Source organism: Sus scrofa, chromosome 13 (assembly GCF_054392235.1).
Source record: "Sus scrofa isolate SSC_HxYL_T2T_F1_AM1 chromosome 13, Sscrofa_HxYL_maternal_Yorkshire_Landrace_v2.0, whole genome shotgun sequence".
NCBI classification, from domain to species: Eukaryota; Metazoa; Chordata; class Mammalia; order Artiodactyla; family Suidae; genus Sus; species Sus scrofa.
This window is the reverse complement of record NC_139395.1, coordinates 98,267,455-98,292,306: the sequence shown is the minus strand read 5'-3', so window position 1 is coordinate 98,292,306 and position 24,852 is coordinate 98,267,455. Positions and strand designations below refer to the sequence as shown.

At 39.8% G+C, this 24,852-nt stretch overlaps 2 protein-coding genes across 29 annotated transcripts in view; one reads left to right on the top strand and one right to left on the bottom strand.

The window, feature by feature from the left end:
• Positions 1-13,029, top strand: part of PCOLCE2 (procollagen C-endopeptidase enhancer 2) — an 84,842-nt gene extending 71,813 nt beyond the window's left edge. The window contains exons 6-9 of the mRNA XM_005669917.3: positions 1,453-1,607; positions 6,413-6,496; positions 9,387-9,554; positions 12,442-13,029. Of these exons, the coding sequence (XP_005669974.1) occupies positions 1,453-1,607; positions 6,413-6,496; positions 9,387-9,554; positions 12,442-12,572 (538 nt within the window). The 3' untranslated portion in view covers positions 12,573-13,029. The remainder of the gene's footprint in view (positions 1-1,452; positions 1,608-6,412; positions 6,497-9,386; positions 9,555-12,441) is intronic.
• Positions 13,030-22,224: 9,195 nt separating this feature from the next.
• TRPC1 (transient receptor potential cation channel subfamily C member 1) overlaps positions 22,225-24,852 on the bottom strand; it is a 62,058-nt gene continuing 59,430 nt past the window's right edge. For all 28 annotated transcript variants that reach the window (XR_014822294.1, XR_014822293.1, XR_014822292.1 and 25 more), the window contains 1 exon segment: positions 22,225-24,123. Coding sequence is in view for 20 of the 28 variants with exons in the window: in NM_001145751.2 (NP_001139223.1) it covers positions 23,896-24,123 (228 nt within the window). In the remaining 8 variants the exon portion in view is untranslated.

Here is a 24,852-nt window from a genome sequence, read left to right as displayed (position 1 = left end):
CCACTGTGCTCAGCTGGTAGGTGGGGGAAGAGTTGCCTCATTAGTTACTGTCCATGATGCCTAAGAAGTGGTTTGATTGGGGGAAAAAAGAATAGTGGTTCAGTTGAGAAGATGCTTCAAAAAAGGAGTTTAGCTGAGCCACCAGTTAACCCAATTAAATAACTTTAACTTTTTCTATTTCTGAATTCAATAGTTTTAGAATAAAATTAGCCAAACAGCATTTTTAAACCAAGGTTTAAATAGCAATAGCCGAAGAGTAAACACAACTACGCTCTTGTATAATCTAGCTATACTCTAAGATTTCAGAGAGCTTCTGAGCCTCAGTTATACTCGCCAATAAATCTTTAGTACCAACTAACCAGCATGCCTCTGAAATAACTTTTTTTTTTTTTTTTTTGTCTTTTGTCTTTTTAGGGCCGCACTTGCAGCAGCATATGGAGGTTCCCAGGCTTGGGGTCTAATCGGAGCCGTAGCTGCCGGCCTACGCCAGAGCCACAGCAACGCAGGATCTGAGCCACATCTGGGACCTACACCACAGCTCACAGCAACACTGGATCCTCAACCCACTGAGCAAGGCCAGGGATCGAACCCACAACCTCACAGTTCCCAGGCAGATTTGTTAACCACTGAGCCACGACGGGAGCTCCTGAAATAACTTCAAAATGAGAATTCTTAATGGTGTTCATGACCACAACAGAGTAGTCACTTTGTTTCTCCTTCACAGCATTTTGCTTCCCAGATTATAAGCAGAAATGTTTTCATTTGCAGCATGTGTAAGAACTATCATTAGGAGTTCCCTGATGGCATAGCAGGTTAAGGATCTGATGTTGTTGCTGCTGGGGCTTGGATCACTGTTATGGCATGGATTCAATACCTGGCCCCAGAACTTCTGCATGCTGTGGATGCAGCAAAAAAAAAAAAAAAAAAAAAAAAAAAAAAAAAAAAAAAAACATTAAAAATGAAATGAAAGTCCCATTAAACCCTGCATGGCTTTCTTATCCCCAGGGTGCTCGTGAAGAACCAGCTGCAGCTTCAGTGTTTACATCAGTCCCAATGTCTGTCACCATCTCTAGAGTCACTTAGTCCTGGGTTTGAATCTTGACTGTTGCACATAACAGCTGAGTGCCTTGGACAAATTGCTCAAACTCTCCCATCTTCAATTACCTATCCCATAAACAGGGGATCGTAACAATAGGGTTTAGTTGTGAAGATAGAATTTGACAGTTTGCATAAAGCACAATGCCTAAATGAGCAAACATTCAGTAAATGTTAGCTATTAACAATAATGTTGAGCAGATTAAGACTCACCTTTTTAAGTACTTTAGCTTTTCAGTTTAATCAGAGTAATCTATTGTCGGAAATTGATGGAAAGCTAGAAGATTCTACATTTCAGAGAGATGCCACTTAAACTTTTAAATATATATATACATTTAAAATTTGTTTTTCTTTTAGGCCAATTGTATCTGAGAGAAATGAACTTCTCATTCAGTTTTTATCAGACTTAAGTTTAACTGCAGATGGATTTATTGGTCACTACAAATTCAGGCCAAAAAAATTGCCAACAACTATAGCACCACCTGTTACCACCACCTACCCTGTGACTACAAGTAAGTTTTCTCTTCTGAAATTTGTACACAAATTTGAGGAGTATAAGAATAATTCTTCTGAAGTAGGAAAAAAAAAGTGTAAATTAGAGGAAAATACTGGAAACTAAAATCAGTTAAATAAAGATGAAAACTTAGGTAAGAGAAAAATATGATTCCATTAATGAAAGAAAAGTATAAGTATAAAGTAAAAGTGTAAGAAAGGGAGTTCCCATCGTGGCGCAGTAGGAGCGAACCCGTCTAGGAACCATGAGGTTGCAGGTTTGATCCCTGGCCTCATTCAGTGGGTTAAGGATCCAATGTTGCCGTGAGCTGTCAGTCACTGCTTGGATCTGGTGTTGCTGTGGCTGTGTCCTAGGCCGTAGGCCAGCAGCTGCAGCTCTGATTAGACCCCTAGCCTGGGAACCTCCATATGCCACGAGTGCGGCCCTAAAAGGACAAGACAAAAAAAAAAAGGTGTAAGAATGCTTACAAGCTAATACTTTTTAAATGTTGTCTAAGAGAATTATGGTCACTTAAAAATATTAGGAACCCTATTATAGGCACAGGTCATCATAAGCCTAATTTTTCTTCCCTAGAACTTACAAAATTATGTTTTTATTACAAAGAACTGCGGCATTTTAGGTTAGAGTTTTAGGACCCTGATACTTGCCTATTTTCACATCTGCTAGTATTTGGACTTTTTTTTTTCCTGGTGTGCTCCAAAATGTGTCATACAAAAATATATTATTTTTTCAAATTGGAATAAATTAAACAAAAATATTTGATGAATTATTAGAACCCAGCTGGGAAACTTTGGTCTGGGTATGAACCAAGAAATGGAGACACAGGAGTAGGTCCCTGTGCCTTATCTCTATACCCTGTCACCTCTACCCACCAGGATTTCAGGCCTCAGATCTCAAAATCTAAATCCAGGGAGGAGAAAAAAAGTGGGAAGGATCTATGATTACAATGTGAAATAGGTTGAAATAATCCTTTATTGCCTACCATCTCCCGCTGGTACCCAGGTAGGGCTCTCATCACTGAGAACAGGCACTTGTAGGACAGATTTTTCTGAGCACTCCACAAGTGTGCCACCTTGTGGCCTGGAATCGTACTGCCCCGTGTTACAGCAGTGTTTCTCCAGCTCATCTCAGAGGACCCTGTTGGCCTTATTCTTTGGAGTCTGTGCCCATGTGGTTCCCCAGCTTTTACCTCCAGTCCTGAACTTTCTCTGAAATTGCAATCATGAATTTGTAACTATCTCCTCATATTTTGCAACAGCTAGATATTTAAATTAAAACATATCAAACTTAACTCATTTTTATCACACTAGCTTCTGCCTCAGGTCTGATTTTCCACTGTTTTCTAAAGCATGGTCCACAGCACCTGTAGCCATAGACCTTGGGAAATTTTAACAGGGCTTGGCAGTTAATTGGACAAGAGAGATCAGGGAGCATGCCACTTAGGTCCCTGGCTTGCACAACTCTGGGGATAATGATGCAATTCATGAAGTAGATTCATAGGTTTAGAGGTAGATTCAAAAATTAAGCTGTGATCTTGTTGGGCTTGAGGCCTCTGTGAGATAGTGACGTGGAGATGGCATGTGGACAGTTAGAGCTATGGGCCTCCAGACCAGAAGAGATATTTAAACAAGAGATTTAAATTTTCCTCAGAGTTCTTACTGTGGCACAGTGGGTTAAGACTCTGACTGCAGCAGCTCGGGTTGATGTAGAATTGTGGGTTGGATCCCTCACCCAGCTCAGTGGGTTCAAGGATCCAATGTTGCCACAGCTGTGGCGTTAAGTTGCAGCTGTGGCTCAGATTCGATCCCTGGCCCAGGAACTTCCATACACTGTGGGAGCAGCCATAAAAAAATACACAAATAAACCTGAGAGTCATCAACATCTGAGGTTGACACCATGGTCCAGAATTCAATTGCCTAGGGAGAGGTTATGGGGAAAGGAGAAGAAGGGCTGGAACCAAATCTCTAGAATCTCCAACTTTATAAAGAGGGGCTGCTGGCAAAGAAGATAGAAAAGAAGCAGCTAAGGAGGAAGGGGGAAAGTAGGAGCATGTGTCATGGGGCCATGGAAGAGAATGTTTTAAGAAGGGAGTTGTTGCAAGAGCTAGGTGCTGGTGAGACTTCAAACAAAGGGCGGGGCCAAAACATCCCCCTCCGATTCATGAGTGGAGGCTACTGGAGACTGACAAGGGTTGTGTGAGTGGAGCTGCGCAGACAGAACCCAGGCAGCGGTGAGGAGCGTGTGGAGCAAGGTGAAGAAACAGTAAATCCAGCATCTCAATGCACAGGTCCAGCCCTTGGGTTTGAACTTGGTGAAGCCAAGGAATAAACTGAGGAGGAACTTTCCACAAAGGTGGAGGGTCTGGCCTCCAGAGGACTCGCAGGAGACCTTAGACCAGAGCGGGGCAGGCTTCTCTCTGAGGGGAGGAAGGGAAGTGAGGGTGCAGGAAGACAACTCAGAGGGGTGGTGGGGGTTCAAGGACGTCTTCTTCTATGACTTTTATTCTCCAGAAAATAGGCTAGGTCACATGCTGAGAATGAGAAGGAGGTAGAAGCCCTGGGGGTTGGGGAAATCTGAAGAACAGCTGTGGAAATTGGAGGCAGCTTGTCATGTGGATGAGGGTCCTCGTATTTTGCAGCTGCTAGACATTTAAATGAAAACATATCAAACTTAACTCATTTTTATCACACCAGTTTCTGCCTCAGATCTGATTTTCCACTGTCTGAGTACAGACACAGGGGGAAAAAAAAAAAAAGCAGAGGCTCCTACAGGGCTGAGGGACAGAAGAAAGGGGAGTTTAAGGTACTGTCAAGAAAATGACTGAACTATTGGACCACGGAAACTAAGGGAATAACTAAGGAAGTAAAGACGGGCCAGGATTGATGGAGTGGGGGAAATGAGAAGGGTCAATGTGTTGAACCTCTAAACATAGAAAAACAAGTCATCATGAGAGTCCGAGAGTAAATAAATAAGCTGGAGAGAGAGCAGGCTGTACTGGAAAACAGGCTGTCTACATCTGAGAGATTGGTGACAGGACATCAGCAGGAGGACATGTGAGCCTGGGGCTGAGAGATGGAGATGGAGCAGAGGGACCATCTCTCAGGGACGTGTAAGGATTGTTCCCAAGGAGGGAGGACCCATCCAGAAGGTCACAGGGGCACATGGAGAGGAGGCTGAGAGCCAGAGACCTGCTGGGGAGTGCAGGGGCAGAGAGAGGACAATAAGATGAGGAGGGTTGGGCTGGGGTAACTGATGGCATAAAGGCAAGAGAGCAGGAAGGTGCCAAAGGGAGAGAAGGAGCTGCGTAGAATGCCCACCCATCCTGCAGACCAATGCTCTGAGGCTGAGAAGGAGCTGGTTTCCAGGGGTCCAGGTAAAAAGATGCTCTCCCATCAGACAGGGGAGCCACTAACTACTACCTTTTGACCCAGCGAATTAGGTAAATTTAGGTCCTCAACTCCTGGAACAGTATCCCCTCTAAATGCTTTCTGAGCATTCTCTCATTCTTTTATAAGCACACACACACACACACACACACACACACACACACGTATATATTTGCTGTTATGTGTATTTTAACATTAAATCATGTATATTTTATTATTTTTTATGGCTGTACCTGTGGCATATCTATGTTCCCAGGCCAGGGATTGAATCTGAGCCACAGCTCTGAACCAAGCTGCTGCAGTCAGCTTTTTAACTCACTGCACCACAGTAGGAAATCCAGTTGTGTATGTTTTAATATTGTAATGCACTTTGCACCCTTTGGGGAGTTAAGCAGGGGTACATATTCAGAGTAAATTCACAGAGGAGTTAGCAGAACATCTTTAAAAGGGCAGTGTTACAATTGCAGATTCTTACCCAACACATACAGTTCTGTAACAATTGTTTTGTTCTTCCTAGCATCTTGCCACATATAAGTGAATCATTAGCAAATATTTTGGAAACATTTTTAATGATGATATTGAAGGTTAAATATTTTCATTTTGTTAACCCACAGTTTCTCAACCTTGGCACTGTTTACATTTTGGGCCACATAATTCTTTGCTGTTGGGGGCTGTCTTGTTCACTGTGGGATGTTTAGCAGCGTCCCTGGTTTTCCGACCCACTAGATACCAGTAGTATCACCAAAAGTATTTCCAGATATTAATAAAAGTCACCTAGTGGACAAAATCACCTCAGATTGAGAACCACTGTGTTTATCTATTTAGTTATAATTTTAAATTTGTCCCCATCTTTATAGGCAATGACAGGCTCCAAAAAAAAAAAAAAATGTTTAGTGATGGCAGCATCTAATTAGAGATAGAATACACTTTTTCATGTGAGCAGTGCTCCTTCAAACCTGTACTACTCACTTTTGGGCAATTGTATATTTCAAGTGCACCAAGAAGGCTCCCTCCGCCCTCAAGGGGAACCCGGTGAGATTCCTTTTCTAATGTGAAAAGTTTTAAACTGTATCTCCCGCACTCATGTTTGTTGTACTCGGTTTTTCAAAGCCTGGTAGGTGAGGCTCTATCTATTTTTGGTTATAGCGTTAGTTATATATAAAGGAAGAAGAGAATAGGGCTAAATTTGGGTTATCTTTGATCTCAAGTTTAAAATCAGCGGAGGGTATTGCATTACCCTGAGGAAATTAGAGCAGGAGTTGGTAACATGAAGAATTTCCTTTGCGTGTGTTTTAATTATTTCATCGCAACGACAGATTGGTGGCTCAGAGAAATACAGGCGGATTTTACATTGATAAACACCAATTATGCTTGAATTCATTTTCCTGAATCTTATGTCTTTCTTCTTTGAATTAAGGTGTCAAACCCACCGTGGCCCTATGTCAACAAAAGTGTAAACGGACTGGGACTCCAGAGAGCAATTATTGTTCAAGTAACTTTGGTAAGAAATAAAACCCAGCCTTTCCTTTTTCCTCAGAAACCCGAAACTGCATGCTTAATCTCAAAGGAATTGCCTTGAATGTGATGGTACAGGGTCAGTTACACTCTTCATTTACCCAAGAAAATATTTTCCTGCTCACTAAAGTATGTTGACTTACGCCATTCAAAGCTTTAGATTTCACAACTGAGAAAAAGACTTATGCAGAAAAGACACGTTTTTCCACATAAACTTAATCATTTGATGCCTGGAATGTGATGCTGTCGCTCTATGTGTTCTGGCTGGCTCAGGTTTCCTGAAAAAAAATCTGTGTCCTTTTTTTCTCACATAGTTTTCACGTCCTGAGTATATTTTCACACATCTGTAGTTCAACTTCAGTAAATTAGAAACATATCCACACTAGCCTCTCTCAGAAAAAATTCAAGTATTTCCTTTGTAGTGTCCTTCCAAAGTACTAAATTAAAACTTGGAAATCTGAAATCCATTTGGAAACACTTATAAATTGGAACCTGAGAAGATATTACCTAATGACTTAGAATTTCAGGGATTTCCCGTGGTGGTTGGTTCAGTGGCTCAAACCCGACCAGTATTCTTAAGGACTTGGGTTTGATCCCTGACCTTGATGACTGGGTTAAAGGACCTGGTGTTGCTGTGAGCTGTGGTGTAGGTCACAGATGTGGCTCAGATCTAGCATTGCTGTGGCTGTGGTGTAGGCCGGAAGCTACAACTCCGATTTGACCCCTAGCCTGGGAACTTCCATATGCTGTGGGTGCAGCCCTAAAATGACAAAAAAGAAAAAAAAGAATTTCTAAAAGTTTTTTGCAATTAAAAAAATTGCACTTTCTGTGAAAACCACTCAAGAGCAAAAGATATCGAGTTTACTTATGTTGGTTATATTTAAAAGGAACGTTTGAGAAAAGTCTTATCAGGAGTTCGTGCTGTGGCACAGTGGGTTAAGAATCCGACTGTGCAACCACTCAGGTCACTGCAGAGAGTTCAGTTCTCTGCCCAGCCAGTGGGTTAAAGGATCTGGTGTTGTTGCATCTGTGGCATAGTTCTCAGCGGTGGTTCGAATTCAGTCCCTGGTCTGGGAACATCCATATGCTACAGGTGCAGCCATGGGGGAAAAAAAAAAGTCATTTCAGGAAAAGAAAATTGCTGCACCCTCAATAGATTACCCAAAACAAAGGAGTTCCTGGAAGAGGCTTCCCTTGCGTTTTTTTATGCCAAGTGGTAAATGCAGCCCAGAGGGTTCATTTTATAGTGAAGATGTGAAGGCACTGAAGACTCTAGGGTTCTAAATCTTACTGGAGTTTGCTTGCTTAGATTCAAATAACTGGCAGGAACATGAAAACCAATAGCACCAGGTGTCATTGCTCCCACATCCAGGGAGCAACACTTCTGTAGGAGCTTGGGGAAATCTCCCTCCCTGTCCTTCAGAGCCCTCTGATTTCGCTCAGCTACCAACCGATGTTTTGCAATGAACACTCACCCCTGGAAATCAGAATAAAGCATGATAAGAATTCTGACATTGTAAGCTTTGCACACTATATAAGGAGTGAGTTCTCACTTTATCCTCAAAGGGTCATAGCAGCCAAGTCCAAAGCCCAATTTATTCCACTGTGACTCACTCACACGGCAAAATGATCCAATACTATCTCCAGTGGCCCACTGGTTCTCAACCAGCATTGGTAACAATCCTTTAGAGGCAAGTTGGGGTTGTCACAATGACTGAGGGGTGCTTCTGGTTTTTCTAGGTAGGGACAGGGTTCATAAAAAAGTCATTCCATGCAAGTCGTGCGTCGCTTGCAAGTCTCTCCCTGACAAAATATCAAAAGCCCACCTTTGAGAAACACAGCTTCTTTCTCAGAAATGACACTTTTTTTCTCTAAGTGTCTCAAAGTAAAAAGAGAGTTATGTAATGAAAAGCAACTGAATTTTACTAGTTTTTTTTTTTTAAGCAAGAAAATGTGTTTATACCCCAGCTCTATACTTGTTAAATGAGATCAACAGGGTGGATAAGAAAGAGAATATAAAAGACCCAGAAAAAGACAGATATTGGAGTTCCCATCGCGGCTCAGTGGTTAACGAAGCTGACTAGGAACCATGAGGTTGCGGGTTCGATCCCTGGTCTTGCTCAGTGGGTTAAGGATCTGGCGTTGCCGTGAGATACGGTGTTGCCGTGAGTTGTGGTGTAGGTCACAGACACAGCTCGGATCCTGCGTTGTTGCTGTGGCTCTGGCAAAGGCTGGCAGCTATAGCTCTGATTAGACCCCTAGCCTGGGAACCTCCATATGCCGCAGGAGTGGCCCTAGAAAAGGCAAAAAGACCAAGAAAAAAAAGAAAAAAGAAAAAAAAAGACAGATATTTACTGTTGATTAGAGATGGGGATCTATAGGATTAATCAAAGTTCAAGGAGAGATGAGCCAGTGGGAGACACAGAAAGGAAGGTGCTCACCACACAGACGTGGGGACTCAGATCCACATGGCTCAAAGCCCCACCATGCACTTAGTATGGTATTGCTTCTAAAGATACAAGTTCCTGTTGAGTATTCACAGATCGAGGCTCATGAGTCCATTCCTTACTTGGTGATTGATCCACATGTTGGATAAAACAGTGGAACGAGTCCCTGTCTCAGCAGTTGACTGCAATATGGCAGGTATTTTGCTTTCTCTCTTCTGTATCAAGGCCTAACAACTGGGGTAGCATTACAGCTCCACGACTTTTTTCACCGAGTTGTGGTGACGAAGGGGCAGAATCAAAATCTCTCAGGGCCTTCTTTCTAACATTAAAATCTTTCCTATCTGAAACTTAGAGGAATATACATTATTTTCAATTCTTCTTACATTTGCTTTCACTGTCCCGTTATTTCAAAAACGTTTTCTTCTGCAGTCTTGGCTGGCACAGTTATCACCACCATCCCTCGAGGTGGGAGTTTGCACGCCACAATCTCGATCATCAACATCTATAAAGAGGGAAATCTGGCAGTTCAGCAGGCTGGCAAGAACATGAGTGCCAAGGTCATCGTAGTCTGCAAGCAGTGCCCTCTCCTCAGAAGAGGTGAGTAGGAGGAAAACACCAGTGTTTCTTCCGGGGGAGCTCGGGGGGAGAAAGGGGGATGAGAAAGGCTCATCTGAGCAAGTCATGGATCTGTCCATGCCATGGCTCATCTAGGGACATAAAATCAGGGCTAATGTATTGCTTCCTTCTGGTTAAGAAGGAGGACTTTTAGGAGTTCCCGTTGTGGCTCAGTGGTTAACGAATCCAACTAGGAACCACGAGGTTGTGGCTTCGATCCCTGGCCTTGCTCAGTGGGTTAAGGATCCGGCGTTGCCGTGAGTGTAGTGTAGGTCACAGACTCGGCTTGGATCCTGCATTGCTGTGGCTCTGGCGTAGGCTGGCGGCTACAGCTCCGATTAGACCCCTGGCCTGGGAACCTCCATATGCTGTGGGAGCAGCCCTAGAAATGGCAAAAAGACAAAAAAAAAAAAAAAAAAAGGAGAAGGAGGACCTTTGGAATCAGGCAGAATTGGGCTCCAATCCCTGTGCCTTGTGGAAGGTGGTGAGGTAGTAGAAATGATGAATGAATCCAAAAAACATTTGAAGTTGGACCAACAGGGAGCAGATAGGAGGAGCAGTTCAGGAGAAAGAGGTTTTCAATTATTGCACTTCAGGTGCCAATACTAGGTTTAGAGGAAAATATCCATCAAAGAACAAATTCAGAGCTGGAGTTCAGATGATAGAGGTATATGTGGCCTAGAATTAAAAATCTGGGATTCATTTGTAGATATAGGATTGTTAAATCCATAGATGGGAATGAGTTTATTAAGAGAAATTTTGGAAAAAGAAAGTTACTCCAGAGTCAGAGGCACATGATTGTTTAACAGGTCTTGAAGTTTTGAAAGTAATGTATGTTCTATGATTTTTAAAAAGTTGATTTAAATAGAGAAAGATATAAAATAAAAAGTGATGCCCTTTCCCTTTCCCCAGAGGCACACTGAAAAGTTCCTTCCAGAAAATTCTATTGCTATAAAGTATGCACATTACCACGTAAACAAAGGGGATCATGCTACACATATTCTACTGAACTTTCCCCCCACATGACATATATGTGGACATCTTTCCCTCGACAGCACATAGCGATCTCTCTGTTTGGAAGGGCAGTAATGCCTGGTATTCCACTGTGTGACATACCACAACTTCTCTATCCAGTGTCAACTCATGCCTTTCCTCAGTCTTGTTGCAGACCTCCTCCACAACCAAAACATAGCAAACCCCACACACAGAGAGAAATACAGAATCCCCACTTCAAGAAGGCTTTATGATGAATTCAGATTGTTCCAAAAAACCAGGAGGCCAGCAGCCTCACATTGATTCTTTATTTTTTGTCTTTTTGCCTATTCTAGGGCCGCTCCCTTGGCATATGGAGGTTCCCAGGCTAGGGGTCTAATCGGAGCTGTAGCTCTGGCCTATTCCAGAGCCAGAGCAACGCGGGATCCGAGCCTCATCTGCAACCTACACCACAGCTCATGGCAATGTCGGATCCTTAACCCACTGAGCAAGGCCAGAGATCGAAGCCACAACCTCATGGTTCCTAGTCGGATTCGTTAACCACTGTGCCACGACGGGAACTCCTCACATTGACTCTTTAGCGGGAAGAGCAAAGGTTCTGTAAAAGTTAACACTTCTTTCCAGAACTGTCAGGAACAGCAAGTAATGCATATCTAGGTACTTACTGTAAGGTCTCATAATGATGCTAGCAGTCCAGCCTTCTAGTGGCATCTACCTGACCAGCATCCCAAGCTTTCACAGGTTCAAGACCACCATGATGACAGTGTGAGCCCACTGAGGAAGGCTCATGCAAGAGAAAAAGGAAACATGTATTTCTTCTTTGACACGCAGCAGAGAAAGGGAGAATAAAGGATGTGGTAACACACACTTCCTTTAGTTCACTTTTCTGAGGCAATATAAATCTTCAGAGTTGAATCCAACAATGCTCAGTCTAGGCCTAACTTAGCTAGACACATTGGTATATAACGAAATAGTATAACAGATATACGTACTTTTTTATTTTTTAATTTTTTTGTCTTTTTAAGTACTTTTTAATACCTTTTTTTTTTTTTTTTTTTGGCAAGGGCCTGTAAGAATGTAAAGAAGTATATGATCCACCTAGGCCTCCAAAAAAACTTGTGTGGTATAAATGTTTGAGGAGTTCCCACTGTGGCTCGGTGGAAGTGAATCTGACTAGCATCCATGAGGATACAGGTTCAATCCCTGGCCTCGCTCAGTGGGTTAAGGATCCGGCGTTGCCTAGAGCTGTAGTGTAGGTCACAGACTCGGCTCGGATCTCACATTGCTGTGGCTCTGGTGTAGGCCAGTGGCTACAGCTCTGATTTGACCCTAGCCTGGGAACTTCCATATGCTGTGGGTACGGCCCTAAAAAAAAAAAAAAAGACCAAAAAAAAAAAAAGCAAGCAATAAATGTTTGAGATGTTAAAAAAAAAAAAGCTCAAGACAACAATAGAAGACAATGGATAATCAGTTGCCAAATGCCTGAGGAAATCCAGATCCACTGTGGGACGTAAGAGGCCATCTAATAAAGACAGCGCTTCAGGGAGCACTGAGGCCCCTTGAGGAGGGAGTGCCTTTCACAGGAACACAGTGTATTGTTCAGAGTGACACTCAGTAAAATATACCAGACCCACTGCAGAGCTGGACAGGCCTGGATCTAGTCACTCCATCGGTTTTCTAGTGTTAGCAGAGCTGGCACATGCTATTTGATTGAATTTAGATGTTTTTCTGATGAGAGCCATAAAGCAGATTTTATCCTAGATAGAATCAATATCTAATTATATCGATACAGCATTTTCCTAGAGGTACGTTATAGTCTAAGTTGTTCAAACCCACATGCATAGAGAGAAAAAATTAATCTTATATTCTGTTTTAGGTCTAAATTACATTATTATGGGCCAAGTGGGCGAAGACGGGCGAGGCAGAATCATGCCAAACAGCTTTATCATGATGTTCAAGACCAAGAATCAGAAGCTGCTGAATGCCTTGAAGAACAAGCAATGCTAACGGTGAACTATGTCCATTTAAGCTGCATTCTGTCACTGCCTTTGAAAGATCTATTTTTTTTTCTCAGTAGAAAAAGAAAATTTATAACCTGAAATATTGAGCATTCAGAAAGATTTACTCTTCACATGATGTAGGTATTCGACCTCCGATATCGCTGATGGAAGTTCTGTTGCCTGCATAGAAGAGGAGCAGATATTCAATTGGAAACTTGCAGACATAGTCGGGTGACAAGAGACTAAATGTATCAAGCGTTGACAGTTTGGAAGCAGTTTATTTATACATCTCTGTAAAAGGATGTTTTAGAAACGAGTTGTGTGAAGATGTAAAAAAAGATATTTTCTATGTGCAATATTTATAGTGATATTTGTTTTACCTTCAAGCATTTGCTCTGAGGTGTTACAGACTTCTCTCGCATTTTTTAAATCAATGCTTAATAAAAAGTTTTAAAATGATTATATAACAGCCATTAAACTTGTTTTTATAGAAGGTGGGACACAGTAAAAAGAATATTCCCTGCCCTTTACCTATAAGTTTGTCCTTGTATCAATTTATACTTTACTAAGAGAGCTTTCCAAGAACTGCAGGGACTAGATAGATCCAGCAATGTAAACAGACTATAATTCTTCCCTGCAGAACCAGAGAATGTAAGAGCTGGAACGCTGTCCCTCAGGAATCTAGATCAGGTCCTTCATTTTTGAGGTAGAAGTGGAAGCTCAGGTATATTTAATGACCTGTCTGAAACACACACCTCCCAAGAGAGAGAACAGGCAATCAAGTTCAGATGTCTTAATTCCAAACCCAGTGCCCTCACTGCCATTACCACAAAATAAGATGGTAGGAATGTAAATGTATCAATAATTTCAATATACATTACTAAATACTTCTATTCAAAGCCAAAGATTATCAGACTGGATTAGAAAAACAAAATCTATGTACTATTTGAAAGAGGCATCTAAAACATAAGGACACAGAAAAGTTGAAAAGGATAGAAAAACATAAATGTACCGGACAAATACTTGCTAAAACAAAACAGATGTGGCTTTATTAATATTAGGAAAGAGACTTTAAAGCATTTCTCAGCATGAAGAGGGTTACAAGGAGATACAACGATTCTAAAATTTGTATGCTACTAATAATATCCTTCAAAATATATGACTAAATCTGGCATAGTATAAATGGAAATGGACACGTCTGTTGTCATAGTGGGAGATTTTACACATTTCTCTCAGTAATTGGAAGATTTAAGAGGAAAAAAATAAAGATATAGAAGATTTGAACCACATAGTTAACTAGGTTTACCTGATGGACATAAAACCAAAAGCTCTCTTTAGGGCCACACCCGTGGCATATGGAAATTCCCAGGCTAGGGGTCAAATTAGAGCTACAACTGCCAGCTTACGCCACAGCCACAGCTATGTCAGGTCTGAGCCACACCTGCAACCTACACCACAGCTCACGGCAATGCCAGATCCCTGATCCACTGAGTGAGGCCAGGGATCAAACCTGCATCCTTATGGATGCTAGTCAGGTTCATTTCCACTGCACCACAATGGGAACTCCCAAAAAGCTCACTTTTAATCTCAGTATGGAACAGTTTCAAAATTTGACCACTTACAGCCCCCTGAAACAAATTCTATCTAAGTTCAAAGAACTGGTATCACACAGGCATCACTTTCCAGCAAAAATGCATAATTGGGAATTACACAAAGTACACAATAGTAAAAAAATTAAAAAATAAGGAAAAAATCTGATATTGGAAATTGAGTATTGTGCTTTTTAAAAAATTATTTATTTATTTTGTCTTTTAGTCCTTTTAGGGCAGCACCTGTGGCATATGGAGGTTCCCAGGCTAGGGGTCTAATCAGAGCTGTAGCCGCTGGCCTGCACCACAACCACAGCAATGCCAGATCCAAGCTGTGTCAGCAACCTACACCACAGCTCACAGCAATGCCGGATCCTTGACCCACTGAGCGAGGCCAGGGATTGAACCCGCAACCTCATGGTTCCTCGTCGGATTGTTTCCGCTACGCCATGACAGGAACTCCCCTTATGCTTTTAAATAACTCATACTCAAAAGGAAACTGTTATAGAAAATAAGAAAATGTTAAAAACATTTTAATTTAAGTATTAAATTATGTGGAATGCAACTTAAACTTTAAAATGTATAAACTTAAATGTTTACATTCTAAAAGGGTGAAAAATATTTTGTGAATGATACAAATTAGGGAGGTAGCAAAAGAAGAGAATACACTTCTAAAAAGTAGGAAATAAACATAAAAGCAGAAATTGAGTAAAATAGAATCGCAGAGAAAATTAACAAAATCGAAAATTGGTTCCCTAAAATGACAATATAATTGATAAAACTGACAAGATTAGGCAAGAAAAGAAATAAAAAAGAACAAGGAAAACAATTTAGAAATGAAAAGGGGGAGTTCCCGTCGTGGCGCAGCGGTTAACGAATCTGACTAGGAACCATGAGGTTGCGGGTTCGATCCCTGCCCCTGCTCAGTGGGTTAACAATCTGGCATTGCCGTGAGCTGTGGTGTAGGTTGCAGACTCGGCTCGGATCCCGCGTTGCTGTGACTCTGGCGTAGGCCAATGGCTACAGCTCTAATTAGACCCCTAGCCTGGGAACCTCAATATGCCATGGGAGTGGCCCCCAAAAATAGCAAAAAGACAAAAAAAAAAAAAAAAAAAGAAATGAAAAGGGACCTTATGGTAGATGTTACAGACTCTTCAAAAGCAGTAAGAGAATATTATGAACCACTGGTCAGTAGATTTGAAAACTTAGATGAAGTGGACAAATTCCTAGCTGGGGAGTGGGGACTTATAATTAAGACTCAAGTAGAAATAGAATACCTAAGTAGTCTTATAACCATTTGCATTAAAAAAAATGCAATCATAACTTTAAAACTTTCTTCAAATAAAATTCCAGCCCAAGATAATTTTACTTAGAAGGTCTGTGAAACAACTAAGGGACCAACACAGCCAATCTAACATATGCTATTCCAGAGTATAAGTAAAAAAGTAACTCAGCAATGCTTTTTATGAGATTAGTATAATCTTAATATCAAAACTTTAGCAAACAATCAGATCTAGGAAAACCACTTCTCTGATTTTATTTATAAGCTTAAGTGCAAAAACCCTAAACAAAACATTATCAAACAAAATCCAGCAAACAAAATAAGGCCATGATCAAGTTGGATTTATGCCAGACATGCTTGATTGATTGAATATTAGAAAATGTATATATGAATGTAATGATCGCACGTCACTGCAGCAATCTGCAATGCCAATTGAGGAGTCTAAGGTGCAATTAACAATTCAGATTCAATAGTACCACAGGCCTCCCTTGGTACCAATATTCTCAGAAAGATATAGCACAGTAACCAGAACTTAACAGGACAGTGTTCTTCTAAGGGAGTCTTTGCAGCCATCTGGCAGCAGTTCACACAGCTATCCATGAGCTGTTTTCTTTGGCCTCCCCAGATAATGTCTCAGGTGCCAGGAGACAAGGTTCATGCCAGATGGATGCAGACACTCCAGTTTAAAAGTTGCATCTCCACAGAAACCATTCTCTCTTGTAGCAACTTGAGAGGCCCAGCTCCCAGACTCTTCACAGATGACATACCTATTTATAAGAGCTACACATTCTGCAAAGCCCCAAAGCTCTGGCCTCCCTCTCAGGTATTTATAGTTGATTTTCACTGGATTGGATTCTTCCCAATCAATGCAATTTACCAATCAGGGGTCCTTTTTTTTTTTTTTTTTTTTTTTTTCACTTCAAACAAATTTGCCTAGCAACATAGTTGACATACTGTATTATCAGATTACTAGGTAACTTAAGCTAGAGCTAAACAAAGACCGACTCAATGGGAAAAGGTTCTGCTAAGCCCTATTCACAATTGATTAAAAACGAATAATCATTTGATCTTAATAATGCAGGAGCGCTTAATATAATTCAACATTTACTCATGACAAAAATAAACCATGAGCAAATTATAAATAGAAGGGCACTTACTTAAACTGACAAGAAAACTTGCAGCAAATCTCATGTTTAATGATGAAATATTGAAAGCTTTTCCTTTAAGGTCAGTGATAAAATAAGAATACTTGAAATCACTATTTCTACTAAAAATTGTATAGAGGGTCTGGTCAATGTAGTAAGGCAAGGAAAAGAAATGATATTGGAAAGGAAAAAACAAGACTATTATAATCCAAAAATGATATGATAATCCCAACAGAAAACTGGAAGCAACATGCAAGAAAGTGATTAGCATTAATAGTTTCATAAGTTTGTCCCTTAACCCTAGCCCCAAATAAAATATGAATATTATTATATCTTTTATAACTAAGCAACTTGAATTAAGTATGTGAGGGTCATTATTCACACACTAACAGCCTCTTTTTTTTTTTTTGGTCTTTTGTTGTTGTTGTTGTTGCTATTTCTTGGGCCGCTCCCGCGGCATATGGAGGTTCCCAGGCTAGGGGTCTAATCGGAGCTGTAGCCGCCAGCCTACGCCAGAGCCACAGCAACGCGGGATCTGAGCCGCGTCTGCAACCTACACCACAGCTCACGGCAACGCCGGATCGTTAACCCGCTGAGCAAGGGCAGGGACCGAACCTGCAACCTCATGGTTCCTAGTCGGATTCGTTAACCACTGCGCCACGACGGGAACTCCCTAACAGCCTCTTTTTAACGTAGAGCCTATAGAAGTAGAATCATGGGGTGTACATATAGTACATGTACAGAATTAGGGATTCAGATGGAACAGCTCTGGGACATACAAAGAAGTTTTTCTGAGGGATTTTAAAGTTATTAAAGTTATTTAAAATTCTGACATTTTATAATTTGCTTCTTCCTCTTAAAAACAAAGTCAATTAGACTTTAAAAGGCTAAAATTTGATTAGATATAAATTTGAAATAGTATCTTCTGCTTGATGGATGTCCCTGTGGCATTCTGATAACCAAGATTTAATTAGGTTCAATTTAAACAGTGAGCTTTTAAACACAGAAATCTATTAAGAACATTTACAACCTTAAAGTATGATTTTATACAACTGATTAATTTCTCTCACATACAAGAAATTAGTATTAACAGGAGCATAATGCAAGCAAGAGCCTCCTGGATGAGGAGAAAGTCTTGGATTCTCCTTCACAGGCAGCATTGGGGAACTTTAGTTTCCTTATCTGTAAAATGAGAAAGTTGAATTGGATTCTTTCTGAGATCTTTTATAAGTCTCAAATTGTTTGCAGATCCTTGAATAAACAAACTGATCAGGATATAAAGTGGCCCCAAAATAAAATTAACCAGTGTCTCCTTTCTAAGCCCTTGGTCCCTCCAGGGCACAGCTTGTTTATTTTCTAAGTCTGACTCCTGCTTTTTATATATGTTTACTACCTCACTGTTCATCCTTTCCCTCTGACTGCTGCTCATCTCGCTGGTCTCTGCTTCTGACTCTGGTCAAGTTTCAAAAACTTGAAAGTCTTTAGTAACCTAGTCACTTAAAAAATAAACACTGGAGGAGTTCCCGTGGTGGCGCAGTGGTTAATGAATCTGACTAGGAACCATGAGGTTGCGGGTTCGATCCCTGGCCTTGCGCAGTGGGTTAAGGATCCAGCATTGCCATGAGCTGTGGTGTAGGTCACAGACGCGGCTCAGATCCCGTGTTGCTGTGGCTCTGGCGGAGGCCGGCGGCTACAGCTCCGATTCGACCCCTAGCCCGGGAACCTCCATATGCCGCGGGAGCGGTCCTAGAAAAGGCAAAGAGACAAAAAAATAAAATAAAAATAAAAATAAACACTGGACATCTTAAGTTCTGTTCTCTGACCAAGATGAACCCACAATAAGAAATTCATTCAAAAAAGCAAAGTTTTTGACTATATCTTTCCCAATACAAATAATAAATTGAGTTCAAGCTCTCAAGTCAGAAATCATACAACCTGGATTACTTAAAATAATTTTCTTACCTGTAAAATGGGAAGGTTGAAGGAGATGATCTAAGTTTTCTTCCAGTCCAGTTTGATGCAATAGGACCTAGAGCCTGCAATTGTTAGATGGGTGCCTAACAGACTGGATGTCATTTCCAGGATATTTATACAAGCAGATAATGGCTAAATTTTCATTCAACAAATTTGTGCTCTTTAACATCGACACCGTACTTAAGCTGAGGATAGGGAGGAGAATAAGAGAGCTACTCCCTTCTGTGCTTAGTTTAGTTTTGTAGCTTAAAAAAAATGGAAAAAAAACTGCATTAAAACAATCTTCATAGAAAATTTAGTGATTGCTTGCTATTCCCACTGAAATGGGGGAAATGAGTATGGAGTTGAATCATCTCCTAAAATTAATTTCTGGATGACTTAATGAGGCAGCCAGTACATTTCCTTCCTCAAAACTCTTCGATGGCACCTGACAGTTTTAATATCTTTTAATAAGAATAATTTTACCTAAAACTGAAAGGATTCATTAAACCGTCTTTCTAATGGATGAAAGAGAGAGACATCTCTAGATTGCTGGTAGCAGGATGAAGAAACTTACCACTTTCTGGATGAAACAGTTTTTTTTTTTTTTTTTTTTTTTTTTTGGTCTTTTTGCTATTTCTTTGGGCCGCTCCCGCGGCATATGGAGGTTCCCAGGCTAGGGGTCGAATCGGAGCTGGAGCCACTGGCCTACGCCAGAGCCACAGCAACGCGGGATCCGAGCCGAGTCTGCGACCCACACCACAGCTCACAGCAACACCAGATCATTAACCCACTGAGCGAGGTCAGGGACCGAACACGAAACCTCATGGTTCCTAGTCGGATTCGTTAACGACTGCGCCACGATGGGAACTCCCTGTTTTTTGGTTTTTTTGAGACATACATTTACCTCCTACTCAAACATGCTGTTTTGCTTCTTGTATTACTGTAATTTAATTCACATCGGAAGTCATGTCTATTAAAGATGGTTACTTTTAAAGCATGTAACTAACACATAAAATTTTTCCTATTTTTGAGTTCCATATCTGAAGTATATATTTCAAACTGGAGGCAGGGGGTGCAGGAAAAGAAAAAATACTGTGAAATGACCAAATGAAGAGAAATACTGTCATTGTAATTCTTCTAAGTATATCTTCAAGAAACACAACATGTTTACAAACAGGCCAGTGATGTCAGAAAGCTAACAAATTTACTTACAAATGAGAAATTCAAAGCAGACATTACCCCTGGTGCTATTAATATTTTCTTAGTGTAATTTTGAATAATTAGACTCCCTAGGGCCTATAACTTCAGCCTATTTGTTATTTACAAATACATGTATTTTCCAAGGACAACAAAATTTTCAATTTCAATGCAATTTGTTTTTTGCTTTTTTATGGCTGCATCTGTGGCACATAGAAGTTCCCAGGCTAGGGGTCAAATCGAAAATGTAGCTGCCAGCCTACACCACAGCCACAGCAATGTGGGATCCAAGCCATGTCTGTGATCTACATCACAGCTCACAGCAACACTGGATCTTTAACCCACTGAGCAAGCCAGGGATGAAACCTGAAACTTCATGGTTACTAGTTGGATTTGTTCCCCTTGTTCCACAATAGTTAACTCCTCAATGCAATTTCAATTAAAATCATCACAAGATTCGGGGCTGTGACTGATAGGCAGATTCTATAATTCATATGAAAAAGCAAAGAATCTAGAGTTGCTAAAATAATTTAGAAAAATAAAAAATTCTTCACCTTGGCATGTATTACTGTACTGCACCTGTGCTGTGTTAGTGCTGGCTATCCACTTGCATAGTCAAGCACTGTTTTCTCCTGGAATGGTAATAAATCCTAAGACTCCACTGTTATTTTCTCATTTCTTTATTTTAGTATATTGTAGCATTACGTATTTTAGTCAGATTTACTGGAGCAAAATTTCTGTACATTAAAATTCACCCTTTTAAGATGTACAGTTTGATGAATTGTGCAATCAATCATCTCCTCCCACTGATCATGGTAACCAGTGATCTGATTTTGGTTCCTATAATTTTGTCTTTTCAGGATATTATATTAATGGAATCATATAATTTGTAGCCTTTGGTGATGAGCTTCCTCATTTGGCATAATACTTCTTAGATTCATCTGTGTTACTGCACAGATCGGTAGTTTGTTCCTGCATCAACTTGGGTAGGCTGAAGTATGTTTCCCAGACTTCTCTCCCTGTGTGCTTCTAGGTAGGGTGGGCCAGAAGACACATTTTTAGTGTAAAATTTGGAGGGCAGAGGTGGAGCAGCAGCCATTTGGGGTGTTTTGCAGGCACTTCTGTAGTTCACACATGTTGAAACATATCTGCTGACTCAACTTGGTGAGGGGCAGCAATCAGGACTCCTTTCCTTGGATCAGTCTTCAGTTTCTCTGAGTCCTGGGCCAAGTCTGTTTAGCATCGTGGCAAAGGGTAACTTCTCCCACAGGACATCCACATCATCGAGGTTGGAGACAGTGAGAAGTGGCATGAGTCTCAGCCCATCCTCATGGGTTCCAGCTTGTTGCATTTCTTCTCCTCCCAACAGCCTACCCAGTGAACTTCAAGCTCCAGTATTAGATGCAAAAAGTAATAGCCTTTGTGGTTCAGTGGGTTAAGGACTCCATGTTGTCTCTATGAGGATGCAGGTTCAATCTCTGGCCTCACTCAGTGGGTTAAGGATCTGGCATTGCTGCAAGCTGTGGCATAGGTCACAGATGTGGCTTCGATCCAGTGTTGCTGTTGCTGTGGCTGTGGCGTGGGCCTTCACTGCAGCTCCAACTCGACCCCTAGCCTGGGAACTTCCATATGCCACAGGCGCAGCTGTTAAAAAAAAAAAAGAAAGCCTCAGAGACTGCTTAACCAACTCCAACAATTTTGTAATGTCATATCCCCATAAACAAATCACTATACAGAAATACATGTGTGCCTGCAAATATTCCAGTAGTTCTGCTTCTCTGACTGAACTCTAATCCAATTCTTTTTTATTGCTGAGTAGATTCCCCTTGCATGGGTGTACAATTTATTTATCCATTCACCAGTTATTGGGCATTTGGTTGGCAGAATGAATAACACTGCTATAAACACTCACATACAGGTCTTTGGGTAGACATTCAAAACAAGACATTTACAAATATAAGAAGAGATAGCTAACAGAGTTAAATGAGACTGCCACCGGAGATAGGATGAGGTACAAATGGATCTGATTTGATATTGATGAATTTTAGACCTTTGTTGACATAGGTTAAAAAAAAACAAAACAAAAAACAGGAGTTCCCGTCGTGGCACAGTGGAAACAAATCCGACTAGGAACCATGAGGTTGTGGGTTCGATCCCTGGCCTCGCTCAGTGGGTTAAGGATCCAGCATTGCCATGAGCTGTAGGTCGAAGATGTGGCTCTGATCTGGCGTTGCTGTGGCTGTTGCTGTGGCGCAGGCTGGCAGCTGTAGCTTTGATTAGACCCCTAGCCTGGGAACATCCATATGCCTCAGGTGCAGCCCTAAAAAGCTAAATAAATAAACAAAGTTACTTAATCTGTAAAAAAACAAACAAAAAAACAACAAAAAGAAAACCAGTGAACTATATATACTTTGAAAGAGTGAATTTTATAAGAATTATATCTCAATAAAAAGTAAAAAGTATACAATAGTACAATGAACAGACTGTCAATTTATAAAGTCAAGTTTTATTTACCTTTTTCTTACAATATGCTATCATTCAAAATATACCTCATAAGTAACTCATGCATACAGTAGGCACAGTATAAATATTTTGATTTAATAACTAGGTATTTTTTAGAATGCCTAAAAACCCTGATGTAAAATCCCAACTGGGAAGTGCATAATCCCATCATAGACAAAATATATAACTTTACAATAAACATTTTTATAAGAATTTGCCCAAAAAAGGGAACACTTACAATTTGGAAATTAAAAAGTAAAAAGCAAGATGAATCACAATACTAACATTTTTTGACAATGATCCCTGGATCAGTGGTACTTACAAACCAAGGGCTACCTGCACCCTGTGGCCTTAAGACCATCTGACATTCAGTTAAAAATATAATTACATACCTAATAACCTCTTAACTAGAAATGCTGCAAGAATATATAAGCAATAGCCTATGAAAAAATGTTAACTATATCCCTTACATGAACACAGAAAAAAATCAAAATCCGTATTTTACATTTTATTCTCCAATTTTAAAAGACAATGCTTTTCATCCTAAGCATCAAGAATAAGCCACAAATAAGCATGAAGCTACTTTTATAGAAGCTATGTTATATCTTGTGAAAAATACTTGGTGAGATGAGCTCAAGAATCTTAGTCCAAATACAAAATGAACTCTTTCATTAAAAGGCCTTCCAGTGTTTACAAAAACAAAACAGGTTGTGACCATACATGATAAAGAAGTATCTTCTAAATCCTTATTTTGCATTAACTTTATAACTAGGACCATTCACCCCAACTTGAAAAAAAAATCACTATTATGATAATGAAAAATTAAAAGCCAATAAACACCTAACTTTAGAGAAGTAGCTGTGTAAAACTAAACATAATCAAATACTCTACAGCTACAAAATGAAAGTCTACGAACTATATTTTTCAAAAACTATATAATTCTATAAAAATTTAAATACATGGACTCTATCAGTACATGGAAATGTATATATAAAATATTAAGTGAAAAAAGCAAAATTAAAAATATAAAGTGGTTACAACCATGTCAAAGTAAATATATTACAATAACAAATGTTTAAGTGAATTTAAATTTATAGACATAAATAGATTCATAGATTCATTAGGGGTTTATATTTGTTGCTTAAGATTATAACAAAAGAAAAAATAGATTACTGTTTTAGGTAAACTTATATTCCTAAACAATAAATACCACACTATATGTAAACTCCTAAAACAAAGATTTTAAAAAATATGACTCCTATATCTCAAGTGTATCCTATGGAAGGAGATCACTCCACATTTGCTGATCTTCATTTTTATAAAACCTTCTGGCAATAGTTAGTACACTTCTAATTGCTGTTCCTAAACATAAGGAGCAAAAAATTTTAAGCACTATTTAAATAAGAAAACTAAGCAGCATGCTAACATAATCTATCCACTTAATCTGTTTTACACTTGCAAAAAGCCACTATCAGAGGGTTTTTAAAAAACTAATTCTATGTACATATTATACATATTTATGCTATAAATATTTTAAAGAATGGCTTTTACATAATTCTTTATTTCAATATATATCTTATTAATTTAATTGCAAGTTATGCAAATGCAGTCTCTCAGATTTGTTATTGAAAATTATTCTCTACATGATTTAGAAAATGGCTAATTTCTTGGGTAAAACATAGCATATTTAGAAGTCCGAAAGCCAAGTAAATCTCTTATTTCATTTCGGAATTTTGACAGGTCTTGGCGCAGTTCATTTAGATTTTCCACAGTTGCCTGATCTGTACTTTGCATCTTTTGTCTCATGGAAGTCAAGTAACGATGCACTAAACAGCACATCACTTTTTGGTAGTTTTCATCTCTCTTTTGTTTCAAATTTCTCCATTCCTTCAAAACAAAATAATATAATACTAACAATGAACATAAAAGAATTTAAACCAGGCAAAGTTTTTAAAAAGCTTACGGATACAAACACATACCTTATAATGCTTTATTTGATTATATTTTTGTCACTTCATATTAAAAATAATATTCAGGAGTTCCCATTGTGGCACAGCAGAAATGAATCTGACTAGGAACTATGAGGTTGTGGGTTCGATCCCTGGCCTCACCCAGTGGGTTAAGGATCTGGCGTTGCCGTGAGCTGTGGTGTATGTTGCAGACATAGCTCAGATCTGGCATTGTTGTGACTGTGGTGTAGGCCAGCAGCTGTAGCTCCAAATCCAACCCTAGCCTGGGAACCTCCATATGCTGTGGCCCTAAAAAGTAAAATAATCAATACATGTTTGGAATAAACATGCCCTGCATATTTCTTTTTCATTTACCTGTATGCTTATTTTGATTTAAAAATCCTTAGTTTATAGTAGTGGTTAGCAAACTATGCCCCACAGGCCAAATATGGCCCATTTCCTATTTCTGATGCCCTGTGAACTAAGAACGGCTTTTACAGATGAGTATTTGTAATCAATCTGATGAAAGGAAATACTAGCTTTAAACCCCATTTAAGCAAAATGTTATTCTCCCCAAATGGAATTCCATTCCTTTCATTAATAGATCTATATTATAGAAATAATTACTCAATTATTGTCATATTTTTAATTTCATCAATGAACATTT